A 14,766-nucleotide genomic window follows, 5' to 3' on the forward strand; every position below is an offset into this window, starting at 1 on the left:
AAAGAGGTACATGTACACTATCATCTAAGAGTCATCTTTTGTATCATATTCAACTGTTTTTATGCAGATTAGATGCCTATTTGAGATCATTTATTGGTGAATTTATTGGTTCAGACTATATTATATCATGATGCGGCGTGATTTTGATTTTTCGAAGAAATTTTCCTCAAATCGATGAAGATGTCGTCTTCCATTAATTATACTAAATCTCTCTCCAACTATTGAACTGATTTTAATAAAACTTGACAGTAAAGCTTAAAAATAACAAGTATTTCTCTGAAAAATAATCACATCCAATTTATTCAACAAAATGTCTTCTTTATCAATAGGGAATTTGCACACGCCCCAATGACCTAGTGTGTACTCTCATTTTTTTAAATTTCATGCTATTTCACTGAAATATGGCAAACATGAAATATTCTGATTGGATAAAGTCTCAAAAACACTGAAAAGATTACTGAATGTAAAATACACGTGTAAAGAACTCAAGTTATGAGGAAAGGGGTATGTATGAATGTACTGTTACACATCATTAGATGATTTTAGAACCAAAGTAGCACATATCCAGTTCGGTACAGTAAATTTTATAAGAAAAAAGAATTTCTAGTGTACTCGGATTAAATACATATATTTATTTTCTCATTTACCGTGGTTTCAATTGAAAAAGATTTACAATGTTCTTTAAGTATACCAGAAATGCAATGATTGTTAAATATAAGGGTCTTTTTGGTGTTTCCTTATTTCAGTATGCTTGAATTTTAGGCCATTGCCTCTTTTCTTTATTTCCGTTGCACATTTAGCTATATTCTGAGTACCCACTATTTCTCTATGTATAATCAGTTTTGCCTATTATTCTTCAATCTATAAACATGCTCCAGACTATTATACAAATAGGAAGCATTACGAAAGAAACTGACGAAACTGGAATGGCATGAGATACAAGATAAACTTTTTTCTAAAAAGGAGATTCAGATAATCGGCCGCGAGTGTATCCACAGAAAATATAATTCAAACCCGTTGGAAATTGACACCTTTTTGGATTTAACTACGAGTTTGTTATGAGATTTCTTTCAACTCTCTGTATCTCTCATAAACACAAACACATATGAACACACACGCGTATGTATTATGCAGGAACAGTTATAATAATCATTCATCACAACCAAACTAGGTTGAGTAGAACAGAAAAAAAGTGAATATATTCAAGTGTATAGGATATTTAGTCATTTCTGTTTCATTACTGACATAGCTTACATATAGTTATGTATATAGAGTTTGCGCTGTCTTAATCTGTTCTCTGAATATCCGTTAATCAATATAAATTCTAATTGAGTCTATTGAGTTTTCTCTGATGAATTATATATCTATTGCTTAGTGATTGATGTATGCAGTGTTTATCTGGTCATATTCATTTGACGTGGAATCCTCCGTAAGATCCTGATATGTAGATACATTTTCCATTCTAACATCGTCATATTGTTGTTTTTCATCACTACAACATATAAACTAGTTCATAAATATTATATGTCTATACAAATTTATAATGTATAATTACTGGTAAGATTACTTTATACGATTCTTATCTGTCGTTTCCTCACGAGGTTCCGATTTCAGTGACCAAAACACATGCTCCGAAGAAAAAAAAAATCATACGACACACGTGATAAAATGCTTTGGAATAAAACTGGTTTTTTTTTAATTCAACGTTAAAATCTTGTTGTCTGCACTATTGCATGTATTAAGAATGACTGTAAAGACAAACATCGAACAAAAATATCACAGAAAACAAAAAGCATTATACTTTTAATTTGCGTAATGATATGCGATATCTGTACTACATGTGCTACTAGAAATTTCTAATAAAATGACATACCTACGAAGTTCGACGTAGGAATCTTAACGACTCAATGGGTTTTGTTGTCAAATTGAGATTTTTTTTTAAACTCGTCGATCATTTTTAAACTAGGAATTTCAGGACTTAAGAAATACACTGGAATTTTTGTCAGTATCATATAATATATTGGTGATGAAACATGATAGAAATCAAGTATTTTTAATCGTGATTTTCAAGATTCCCGATAAATTTGCAGTATCATCAGGTCACGTATATATACGTATTTTTCAACTATCGTATGATTGATTCGAAGCACTCCAAGTGAAGGGATATGTTTGCTGTTCACGTAATTGAACACACTATTAAAGTTGACGTAAAAGACAAAGAAAATTCAAACGACATGGAAGTAGTTGGAACAGCCAAAAAAATCCATGGCGTTGACGATCAGCCAACATATCAATATACTCATATTGTAGCAATGGTGTGTAATCAAAGCATTAAGAACGTCATATTAGAATTAGAAATATCATACATACCTTTGTGCTTTCTTCGTTGCATTCTTTTTGCCTATGAAAACAAACTATTGTTTTAAACTATGGAAATATATGAAGTTAGTAATTCAGAATTCTTAAAGCTAATTTATGAACATTCCTTGTTCAATACCTATAACTTGATAAAGCGTATTCATGAACATATACACTGAGATCCCTTATTATGTATTACATGTATAAGTTAGTATTCCGTGGATGTTTTAAATTTACACATCGCAAGAAATAAAAACAGAGGCTCTAAAGAGCCTGTGTCGCTCACCTTGGTCTATGTGCATATTAAACAAAGGACATAGATGGATTCATGACAAAATTGTGTTTTGGTGATGGTGATGTGTTTGTAGATCTTACTTTACTGAACATTCTTGCTGCTTACAATTATCTCTATCTATAATGAACTTGGCCCAGTAGTTACAGTTGAAAATATTTTGTAAAAATTTACAAAAATTTACAAAATTTATGAAAATTGTAAAAAATTGACTATAAAGGCCGATAACTCCTTAAGAGATCAATTGACAATTTTGGTCATGTTGACTTATTTGTAGATCTTACTTCGCTGTACATTATTGCTGTTTACAGTTTATCTCTATCTATAATAATATTCAAGATAATAACCAAAAGCTGCAAAATTTTCTTAAAATTACCAATTCAGGGGCAGCAACCCAACAACGTGTTGCCTGATTGGTCTGAAAATTTCAGGGCAGATAGATCTTGACCTAATGAACAATTAAATCATCGTCAGATTTGCTCTAAATGCTTTGCTTTTAGAGATATGAGCCAAAAACTGCATTTTACCCTATGTACTATTTTCTAGCCATGTCGGCCATCTTGGTTCGGGGGCGGGGTCATCGGACACATTTTTTAAACTAGATACCCTAATGATGATTGTGGACAAGTTTGGTTAAATTTGTCTTTGTAGTTTCAGAGGAGAAGATTTTTGTAAAAGATTACAAAAATTTACGAAAAATGGTTAAAAATTGACTATAAAGGGCAATAACTCCTTAAGGGGTCAACTGACCATTTTGGTCAATTAACTGATTTGTAGATCTTACTTTGCTGAACATTATTGCTGTTTACAGTTTATCTATATCTATAATAATATTCAAGATAATACCCAAAAACAGCAAAATTTCCTTTAAATTACCAATTCAGGGGCAGAAACCCAACAACGGGTTGTCCGATTCATCTAAAAATTTCAGGGCAGATAGATCTTGACCTAATGAACAATTAAATCATCGTCAGATTTGCTCTACATGCTTTGGTTTCAGAGATATAAGCCAAAATCTACATTTTACCCCTATGTTCTATGTTTAGCTATGGCGGCCATCTTGGTTAGTTGGCCGGGTCACCGGACACATTTTTTAAACTAGATACCCCAATGATGATTGTGAACAAGTTTGGGTAAATTTGGCCAAGTAGTTTCAGAGGAGAAGTTTTTTGTAAAAGATTACAAAAGTTTACGAAAAATGGTTAAAAATTGCCTATAAAGGGCAATAACTCCTTAAGGGATCAACTGACCATTTTGGTCAAGTTGACTTATTTGTAGATCTTACTTTGCTGAACATTATTGCTGTTTATAGTTTATCTATATCTATAATAATATTCAAGATAATAACCAAAAACGGCAAAATTTCCTTTAAATTGCCAATTCAGGGGCAGCAACCCAACAACGGGTTGTCCGAGTCATCTGAAAATTTCAGGGCAGATAGATCTTGACCTAATAACCAATTTTAACCCCATGTAAGATTTGCTCTAAATGTTTTGGTTTCAGAGATATAAGCCAAAATCTACATTTTACCCCTATGTTCTATTTTTGTTAGTTGGCCGGGTCACCGGACACATTTTTTAAACTAGATACCCCAATGATGATTGTGGCCAAGTTTGGTTAAATTTGGCAAAGTAGTTTCAGAGGAGAAGATTTTTGTAAAAGTAAACGACGACGGATGACGACGACGGACGACGGACGCCAAGTGATGAGAAAAGCTCACTTGGCCCTTTGGGCCAGGTGAGCTTAAAAAGTATATAATATTCCTTACCTCGTTTTTTACGGATTTGTCGTTTTTTCAGAACTAAAATACATACAACAGTTACAACCAGAGCACCTAACAGAAAACCTCCACTGAAAAGACCAATCTGAGTCGATAATATGAAACTGTCGTCTTCTTTATTTGCAGAAACTAATAAAAATAAAATTAAGATATAGTTATGCTCAATTTGAGGACTTTCTGTTTATTTACAACACGATGACTTTATAATACATATCAGCACTAAATGACCTCTCAGTTGGTGATACCATCTGGACAAAGCGTCTACCGCTCAGTGGTTAAAAATCATTGAATATGTCAGAATCATTAATGACCACGCCGATACACGTTCCGTATACATCAAAATATTGTATGAACAAACACATTTAAATAATGATTAGAAATGAACAGAATGAAAAAAAGGAATCTTCCTATTTTAACATGAAATTAATAATAAAAAAAATTTATAGGATGAGAGAGAGAAATCTACCTTGTGTGCAGTTGAATCCTTCTAATCCACTTACGCATCCACCAATGCATTCTCCTGTTCCGTAATTACAAGGTTGATACAAGCAAAATGATGAGCATAACTTCAGACAATTACTACCGTAAAAACCATCATTACATGCTGTAAAATGAAGTTTTTATTAGAATGTAAGCATACATATATCATCATAGCTAACCCGGATTAGTGTTTCGTTGTATGAATGTAGCTACATTTGGCGAAAACTTAAATAGAGAGGTATTTTCAAATGAATTCTTTTTTTTTTATTCTGCAGTGAATTATTCTAGGTGGGCCAATACCCATAATGCGCTTCACAATTATAATACACTAATGATGTGTAAACAAAACATTCAGGCATAAGAACGAGCACGCTTCCAAAGGATATATGACATTATATTAAAATATTATTAATAAAAAAGACATATCCGTCGTCAACAACTTAGTCCGTCGTTTAGAGAAATGAATGAAGCTAGATTTTTTTTATTTTCTTTGTTAATTCTAATCCTAATAACAAAATACGTAGAACTGTTTAGGGAATGAAATATTGTGGTCACATTTGTCTTCTATTAAACATGTTAAATTCTGTGTTTTGACTTCTAGATATATTTCGATTTCTGTCTTTTTTTGTTTATAACTCACATCTCCTGAAATATCTACTGTTTGATAACATGTTAATTTCATCAATAATATTCATACAAGACAGATTAGAGTAAACATTATTTATAATTGTCAGAGTATTCTGACGGACAAGACTAATTTGAACCAGCTCTGTGGAACTATTTATACTGTATACGCTGACTAGTGTTTGAATTACATCCTCATGTCCTAACGGATTCAAGATAAACAAAAACCATATGACAACTGTATATCATCCATCACAAACGATGCCATGTTGTCATTATTTCGTTTTTTATACTCACTCTTAAAATGTTGCAGTTTTTTTTATCATTTACAATTTGTAAAATCACTTAGTAATGACATTTTTCCTTCGAAAATATTACTGACGCAATTACGAGTTGGTAAACCTTTATTGGCTATTTGTTTCAAAGATAACGACGGATGTGTTTCAATTGTCCAAACTACAATCACGCCTTTTGTTCCTCGAATGTGACCTACCGAATCAGATAAATCACCCAGTTTGATTTTACACGAGCTACACATCTATGCCATACGTACGAAAGATCTACTTATCCTAACGGAGCAAATGAGATTAACACCGGTACTTGGTAGGGTTCATGTTGTTAAGTATTTTTTATGTTGTATTGTATATACTGTTGTTTGTCTTCTGCTTATTTTTTTTATTTTCTGCCATGGCATTGTCATTTTTTTTCGACTAATGAGCTTGAATGTCCCTTTAGTAACTTTCACCTTTCTTTTATGAACTTATTAATGATGTGAAACATCCAGAGATTAATTCAAGGTCTTTCCTTTTATTACTGTTTCGTTTTTTTTAACGCACACTAGTATTACATTTTTTTCTCGTAACGCTTACACTGGTATTAATAAAATTTAAAACCACACTTTACTTACTTATGTTACAGTATTTTCCGTATACATAACCAGTGTTACATACAGTTTTGTTATCACATACTCCATTTCTAGGATCACACGTTCTTGAAATACAGCCCTCACAAAACTCAGAACAATTTCTCCCAAATTGACCTGTAGGGCATTCTGAAAAAAATATGTTAGAGAGATACATCTGAACATACACAGAAGTCAAAATCTGAAAATAATCGATCAGTATTGGCTTTTACATTTTATATTTGACTTCAATATCCAATATTAATGTTGTTTAAATACTGACAGATTATTCTAAAATGCAAACACGATCAATCGATTTCAGAAAAAAAGACAAACGCCATTACTGAAACGAAAAATAAAGCAACATAGCAATAGCAATGTACTGATAACACTTCACAGAAAACTTACGAATGAACAAAGCGAACTCAACAAAAATTTGGTGTGGTTTCAGGTTCTCCAGATGGATATTACTCAGTGGATCCGTATCCCGAGTGACAACTGTCTTATTTTTTTAAGAATTTATTCAGTACCATCTTTTACTGATCAGTCACTTAGAATAACCCCAGTGCGATTTGTTTGTGCAAATTCCAGGCCTTCTTAATTATTTGAAAAAATTGTTTAACCACAGTGCGAACAGTTTGAATCCTTAAAATAGTCTCGTTGATGTTGCTCTTATTTGATGATCGGGACATGTTTTCCAATGCAATTTTGAGTTAATGAGGTGTTACTTTCTTAACATATAAATACATCATGTTTATTAATTAAAATGAAAAACAAGAAACAAACTTTGTTTGCAATCGGACCCATGCCATCCGTCATTACATCCCTCAAAGCATTCTCCATTCCCTGCATTGCATTGTAGATTCAAACAGTTTGATGAACATGTCTCAAGACAATTTTTACCGTATGTACCAGCTTGGCATGCTGTTAAAATTTTACAGTGGAAAAGCTGATTATCATAAATATATTGACATGCAAAAAATATACTTTCATAAGAGGAATCAATATCATACTCTGTTTTGTTTGACCAACAATACAGATCTTAATCATTCACGAATACCTACAGATGTCCACACAATGAATTCCTTAGATTATTTTGTTTTTCTGAACTACAGATGGTGTTCTGCAAGAATGAAGAATTACATATACGTCAACTAATGATTTAAATGCAAATATCACAACACCGACACAAGAAACATATAAAATTACAAATGTATATCGTTCAAACCAAAAAGGATCTGAATAGCGCAGTCAACAGTCTTCTTATGTCTTTTCCTGTATAAAGTAAATTTGCATTTTGTACATATAATGATATGCGGTGTACATTCTAATCATTTAAACAGCTAATGAATTAGTACAAGCTTTTGCTGCTACCGATCAAATAAAAAAAGGGTATGATACACTTTTTTGTAATAAAATACCACGAAAAATAATGTATATGGTGTAATTACTCATGACACTGGACCCTAAAGCAAGGAAACACCAGTGCTCGTCATTTCAACTTTCATTATCTTTAACATGAATAAATTAAAATATAATTTGATACATATGGATTTTAATACCTTGTTTACAATTATCTCCACTCCATCCGCTTGAACAACCAAATATACATTGCCCGGTGGTTAGATCACATGGTCCACGACAGTTCCCTTGGCACGACTGATTACAGAGAGGACCGTAAAGAGAAGGAGGACAACCTAAACATTAAAATGTTTGGAGGATAAACATATTACTAACTCAAGTACTTTATTTCTATAACATTTTCTCATGTCAGTGACTGTTCTTAAACCAAAGCGACGGGTATGAAATACTGCAAAACACCCTTTCAAATAGAGTTATATATATTTACTATATGTCAATTCCGTTTTAGGTTTAATTTTGCTTGAGGATAACTGTCAACAATATGTCTTTGCTAGCAACATCACTTTTCTCCTCAACAATCCATACAGAATGCCGTTCTTTTTTCTAAATTACAAGATGTTTGGTAGTTCTAATTAAAAAGGGCATTAGAATGGCAGTTAGAAACGTAAATTGAAGAAAAGCAGAGAACAGTATTCCCGACAAAATAAGAAATACAAGGGAGCCACAACGCGTCACCTGAAATAAACAATAAGGCAATAAGAAACGTACAATAACACATAGTTTAACTGATGTTTCGTAAATGAGGAAGTGTACTATTTACAATTGCACATTCGAGTGAGACACACTATTCTTGTAATTTGAAACAAGCACATCCCAGAGGACTAGGTTCGATAAGGCTCATAAATGGCCCGTAGTTCTAGCTAGAATTTAAAATTATGATGTATTAATCAATATCACAATGAATTATAGCTAAAACAATGATCGAATTGGAAATATTTGCGTTGATTTCATGACGTCACTATTTTCACTCATTTTGATTTTCCACGAAAAGTCAATAAAAACAGTTAGACTTTCATTAATGTGTTTTACCGGAAACATGCATGCGTCGATAACAAATCTTTTAATGGAGTGTGTGTTATAACATTTAAGATATTCTACTTGAATATTTAGCTTGTCGAAGACCTGCCCTCTTCTTTTTCCGGGCTTTAATTTTGTAGACGTCAAGACGATTTCAGCAAAATCTCTACTAATTGCCTATTTGAGTTTTAAATTTTGACGATTTATTGGACAATCTATACAAAAATAGTTCTATTTCACGTCCTTACGTGTCTCTTCATCAACTTGAAACATTTATTATTTTGATACAATAGACTTAATATTCGAGGCTTTTAATTTTACTGTCATACTATCTAGATTTGTGACTGTTTTAATGTACAAAGCAACGTGACTGATACATACAATTGTATAGCATCACGTGCATTTTGAAAGAAGTATAATCATTTGGCCGATTTTTAACTAGGAGAGCCTTTTCGGCACAAGGTTCGCACTTATTTTATTACTGAGGTTACCACTTGCTACTAAATCGATATAAGATTATAACGCACTGTTATAAATAAATAAGCTGCAAACATGGTTCGACTTATTACGATCCTATTTCTTGAGAAAACTTTGCATTCGATTCGCTACTATTTATTCTACGTATTACAAGTTAAAAAATAATGAATGCGCTCTCGTGATACTTTTACTAGTCCACCAAGGTATCGGAAACCAGAAGGTTTGGTATACATGGAGAATTCATAGTCGACTCATACATTACAAGTCATCACTGCAAAGTTGCTGACTAAGTACAAAGTATTTCCGTTAATTGTTACAGGCGAAAACAGTGACAAAGCACTTTTAGCATATTGAGAACAACATTATGTATAGGCAAACATAAAGTAGGTGATTGACAGACCTGATATATTTTGAAACCAACAGATGAACATTCTGTTTTGTATAAATTGTGTAATAAAGTTGTAGATGAAATATTTGATGAACGGACAGCCGGACGGTAAGACAAAAAGATGGACGGCAAGGTGAATGTCCAATATCCCCAACTTTGTCAGGTACAATATTTGTATCGAGTCTATTTAAGCTGTCTTGACCCCGAGGTCAAGGAATTCAAATGAAAAAGAAAAATTAATAAAAAAAGTATAATGATCCATTTAATATGCCGCTATAACTTTTTTTTTCTTTTTTAATGGAAATGAGTGTAAATCAGGGTTGACTTAAACTTAGACAAAAAATAATTATTATTTTCGTGGTGACGACCTCAAAAAGAATATTGGTGTTTTCTACTCTGAATTCAGTGCGGAAACGGTTTCTTACACTAACCATAATCAGTATATAAGACAAATTGTGTGCTCCCTTTTCAAATGCAATACCGATATAGAAGTTTACAATAGTCTCTTAATTCTGTTATGGTAAGATATACTTCACACAGATCCATGTCAACTCTAAACATATAAATATTTCTCTTTTTTCGATAAAAACACTCACCAACAATTCCAATTTCACATACTTCGAGTTCAGATATTGCTTTCTTGACTGGGGGTACATAAGTCAGGTATCTAAAAACGGCATAAAAGTGGATCTCAGTAGGCAAAGAGGTTTCTTTATATAAAATGGTTCCACATTTCCAGGAAGTGCTTGTATTTGAAGCGTAAAGAGTATGATTTCCCTCCCGTGTAGTACTTTCTGAAAATAAAGCAAAATGACGTCAGACTCTCAACTTAGTAATAACAATATTCATTACGAGTACACTACAAATTATTCTTTCTGATTTTGTTCAGTAATGTCTCAAAACAGATTGATATAATATTTGTATCACTATTGATGTATTCTGTCTGATTTTTTCTATACTGATTGGTTTCAATATTCTGTAATGTTAGCATAAATATTAATTTAAATTTTTCTTATTTCTTTATATTTCCTTGTTTTAATTGGAGTAAAAATAGTTTAAATGGACATTCATGCATATTTACGATAACTAAGATACCGGGAACATCAGCCATTATTACTTGTCACTACTGTACTTGGAGAGGATTACATGGTAGATTATGCAGAGTATGTTGTGCAAATGTAAAGGTTTATTTATTTTTAGTTAATGTAGTATACTAGTCTGCTTTGAAAAATAAAATCCTCAAACAGCACAAGGAAGAACATAATTCATTTTAATAGAAAAAGAACCAATGAGTCGTTTATAACGTACTTTGATATGTATCAAATAAATAGACTACCATGACATGAAATAGGGGTAAACTCGAATTTGATAGCTAAAGGTTTTGTATTTTATAATTAAGGTGGCAGTAGTTTACTGATGTCAAAGTTTGGTAAGAAAAAAACAAAGCAATTTAAGAATCAAAAAATGAGTGAATCGCATGAACTCAAAATTACATATCAGACGACCATACTGGTATCTAGCAAAAACAAATCGCCAGGATGTTGAAACACCGACACATCGTATCGGTCAACTAAATAGTAATGGTAACCGTAAAACTTATGCAGTGCCGATGTTAGTCGATCTTCCTTCTAGCTCTGTTGGAGTAACTATTGTGCAAAGAGCGCACATCTGTTAACAAAGTCCGTAAAATGTAAACATGAACATGCATAACGTATAAACTACGATATGTAAAGGCCATACGATGGAACAGAGGGTATGATGCTGTTGTGAAATTAAAAGTTGACAACTGAAAAATTGAAATAATCACATGTTCATAGATTATAGTTTAAAGTCGTCCATCTGTGTCAATATCGCAGAAAAGATCAATATATAATGAAAAACTTCTACTGTCAGAAGAATCCTTAATATTTAGTTCATTTTGATATATATGAGATGTAAACACTCACTGAAATTTGGATTAATGAGTGCCAGGAAATCATCAATATATATGCAAGTGAAATTAAAGAACTTTGCAAGATGCTTTTTGTGTTTTTTTTTGTCTAAGGGAAGATTCTCTATAATCGAATTGTGCTTCATGTGTACAAAAACCAATAGTAATGCACAATAAGTACTCATTTGAATATCGACTGCGTGCTGAAATATATCAATCAACCAAACTAAGAACAAAATGTATTTGTTTTATGAATTATGACCTTAAACAAGAAAATTGTACCAATGTTTCCCATTTTTATAGAAAAAGCTCTGTTGAAAGAGAGGATCTATTCGGTCTTTCAATTCAGCTGTTAAGATAGTGTAAAGCGATAACAAATCAAAGGTTTTGTTTTGAATGAAATATAATATTATAATTATTGTGTATAAATTATTATAATTTCAAGCAATTTAAATCTGATTTGACACCGCTGGTCGAATATACCTCATGCCAATATGTCTAAAGGTTATACGTTACTGTAGAAGGAATTGTGTTCTTTATAAGGATAGTTGTTTGGTTTAGGTATATGGTATACCGATGTCATATGATCGTAGTCCTGTTTAATGATAATACTAAATTTCGGAATTTTCAACATTTACTCTTTCATAGTTAATGTAAGGGTTTAAGTGGGATTCCAAATTTGTTATGAATGCCAAGTTCTTTATTGAGACATTCAAAATAATTATTTTGGCATATAAAACAATATTGTTTGAGGCTTTGTTGTTTAGAACAACAACATATTTGCAATGAATAGGGGATAAAGCATCATCAAATTCGGGCGCCTTGAAAAGGTCAATAACCTGTGTGCTCATTGCACATCAGAAAGAAAAAAATAACAATCTACAATAGAAACGATCATATTAGTCAGCGCCCTTTAAATTAAAAATTTGGCTGATAGTATTTCTAGAACGGATAACATTTAATCTTTTTTTGGTGATTTCTACGTTACAAACGTATGCAATATTTTTTAACGTAGTTGTCTTTGGTTAGTTTTTATGACCAACAGTTAATCCGAATAATTTAATCGTTATTTGCCGCTTCTCTGCGATCATTAAATAAATACGTAATAACCTTGATTATTGCAAATCTCCTAATAAAAATACATCGATATTTTGTTTTTGCCCTTGAAAAAGGGAATGTGTAAATACTGTATGAACAACAGATGATGTGTTTTACCGTTGGAAACATATATTTTTTTGTTTTTGATATTGTGTTCTCAACATAGAATCAAATGTCTATTGACAACCTTTAACAATGCTTACAATTTCAGAGTAATAAAAAAAACCGCAAATTGTTGGAATGACGATATAGACATTTTTTGTGTGTATGATTATTGATGGTGGCCATTGAAAGAGCAGCGACATAGTTGGAAACTATATTCCAGGCGCTGTAATTAGTTTTAATACCGGGTGTAACATTTTGACATTTTGACATGGCAGATGTGCATGCATAAAAAAAACGTTGACTCCCTCCTTTTGGATGCAATTTCTACAGTTTGTGTTTGTAACCTTGATATGTTTTCCTCATGGATTTATGAGATTTTAACATCGGTAATGAACGTTTTGACTTTATTTTACAAACAGATAAAATCTGTGGCAATTATTATGTAATTTATTTTTTAATTCAAATGGGAACGGAAGTAATAAAATGAATACGGTTTTCACTTTTTTTTTTTTTTGCGTTATAGCAATTTGAACAAATCATCTGATGTTTGGTGACTTTAGACGAGACAAAATCTGTTCTCAAATGAGAATTTAATGGATTTATAGCAACTTTGATCATTTCACTGTGTAATAAACATTGTTCAATAAAACACTAATAGAGCAGGTTTAATTGAGAACGAGTTTTTGGTACTGAAAACAATTTGATTATATATCATTTGGCTTGCAACATTTCATTGCAAAGTTAATAAAATTGAGAATGGAAATAGAGAATGTGCCAAAGAGACAATTAACCGACCAAAGAGCAGAAAACAGCCCGAGACAACCAATGGGTCTTCAACACAGCGAAAAAATTCCGCACTCGGGCTTCATCTGGCCCCTAAACAATAATGTATACTAGTTCAGCGACACTGGACGGCATACTAAACTCCAAAACATATAAATGAACCAAAATTAAAAAACACAAACAAGACTTACAAAGGCCAGAGTTTTCTGACTTGGGACAGACACAACAATGCGGCGGGGTTAAACATGTACTATACTTTGCTAAACTTTTAATTCCTTTTGGTTATTAGCTCTCCGATTTTTTTTAATAAAGTTTGGATTTTAAAGTATTTGGGCCTCAATGAATTTATAATTGAAATGGACTTCTGTGCAGTAAAATTGGTACCGGTTATGTTTTTAAGTTGTTACCATGAAAGTAATAAAACGGTTTATATGCACTTTTGAAATAGAGATTAAATTGTAAACATTTAAGTTACATACCACCAAAGTTTATATGCACTCCAGTTACAATGCTTTCTTTCTGAAGGTCAACTTGAAATGTTACGGTTAGTCCCTTTGTTTTAGAACATGATTTGTTGTTGCCATCATTTGCTAGACTTGCCCGCTGACTACCACTTGGAGTCTGCACGATTAAACCGTCAGAAGCAATGTTATCTATAACAAGATGTATCTAGAATTATTTGTATTTAGATATATTGAAGGCCAACTTAAAACATATGCTTTTATTAGACATATACTTATTCGTGATTAATCTGGCGATATATACATGCAGGTTTGAATTGTAAAAATAGCAAAGAGCAAACTTTTGGCTACTGGATGTAAACTAAATATCCTCCGTAAGCTTAAGAAGGTAACAAAGTTATTTATAGCATGTAAACAAACTTTTTTTAAATTACGGTTATTGCACTAGAAAACATAGTGCTGTTTCTAAAATTTAATGCGAGTACATACAGATATATGACACATCGTTTCCGGTTAGTCGTTCCATACAATCATCATTAAAAACTAAAAAAAAACACATTGTATGTTATGTGTTTCTTTTATAAGCCAACAAAGGGAAGGTTTTTCTTTAAACTTTTCGTTATCAATTATAATTGTTGCAGGAGGAAATG

The 14,766-nt window shown here is 32.1% G+C and overlaps 1 protein-coding gene across 2 annotated transcripts in view; it reads right to left on the minus strand.

Moving 5' to 3' along the window:
- Positions 1-213: 213 nt before the first annotated feature.
- Positions 214-14,766, minus strand: part of LOC127709662 (multiple epidermal growth factor-like domains protein 10) — a 38,571-nt gene continuing 24,018 nt past the window's right edge. For both annotated transcript variants that reach the window (XM_052215278.1, XM_052215279.1), the window contains 9 exons: positions 14,135-14,308; positions 10,336-10,533; positions 7,998-8,132; positions 7,222-7,359; positions 6,442-6,585; positions 4,897-5,034; positions 4,419-4,559; positions 2,371-2,401; positions 214-1,492 (listed from right to left, as the gene is read on the minus strand). In XM_052215278.1, coding sequence (XP_052071238.1) covers positions 1,372-1,492; positions 2,371-2,401; positions 4,419-4,559; positions 4,897-5,034; positions 6,442-6,585; positions 7,222-7,359; positions 7,998-8,132; positions 10,336-10,533; positions 14,135-14,308 — 1,220 coding nt within the window. In that variant the 3' untranslated portion in view covers positions 214-1,371. The remainder of the gene's footprint in view (positions 1,493-2,370; positions 2,402-4,418; positions 4,560-4,896; positions 5,035-6,441; positions 6,586-7,221; positions 7,360-7,997; positions 8,133-10,335; positions 10,534-14,134; positions 14,309-14,766) is intronic.

The sequence above is a fragment of the Mytilus californianus genome, unplaced genomic scaffold (genome assembly GCF_021869535.1).
Source record: "Mytilus californianus isolate M0D057914Y unplaced genomic scaffold, xbMytCali1.0.p SCAF_7, whole genome shotgun sequence".
Lineage (NCBI taxonomy): Eukaryota > Metazoa > Mollusca > Bivalvia > Mytilida > Mytilidae > Mytilus > Mytilus californianus.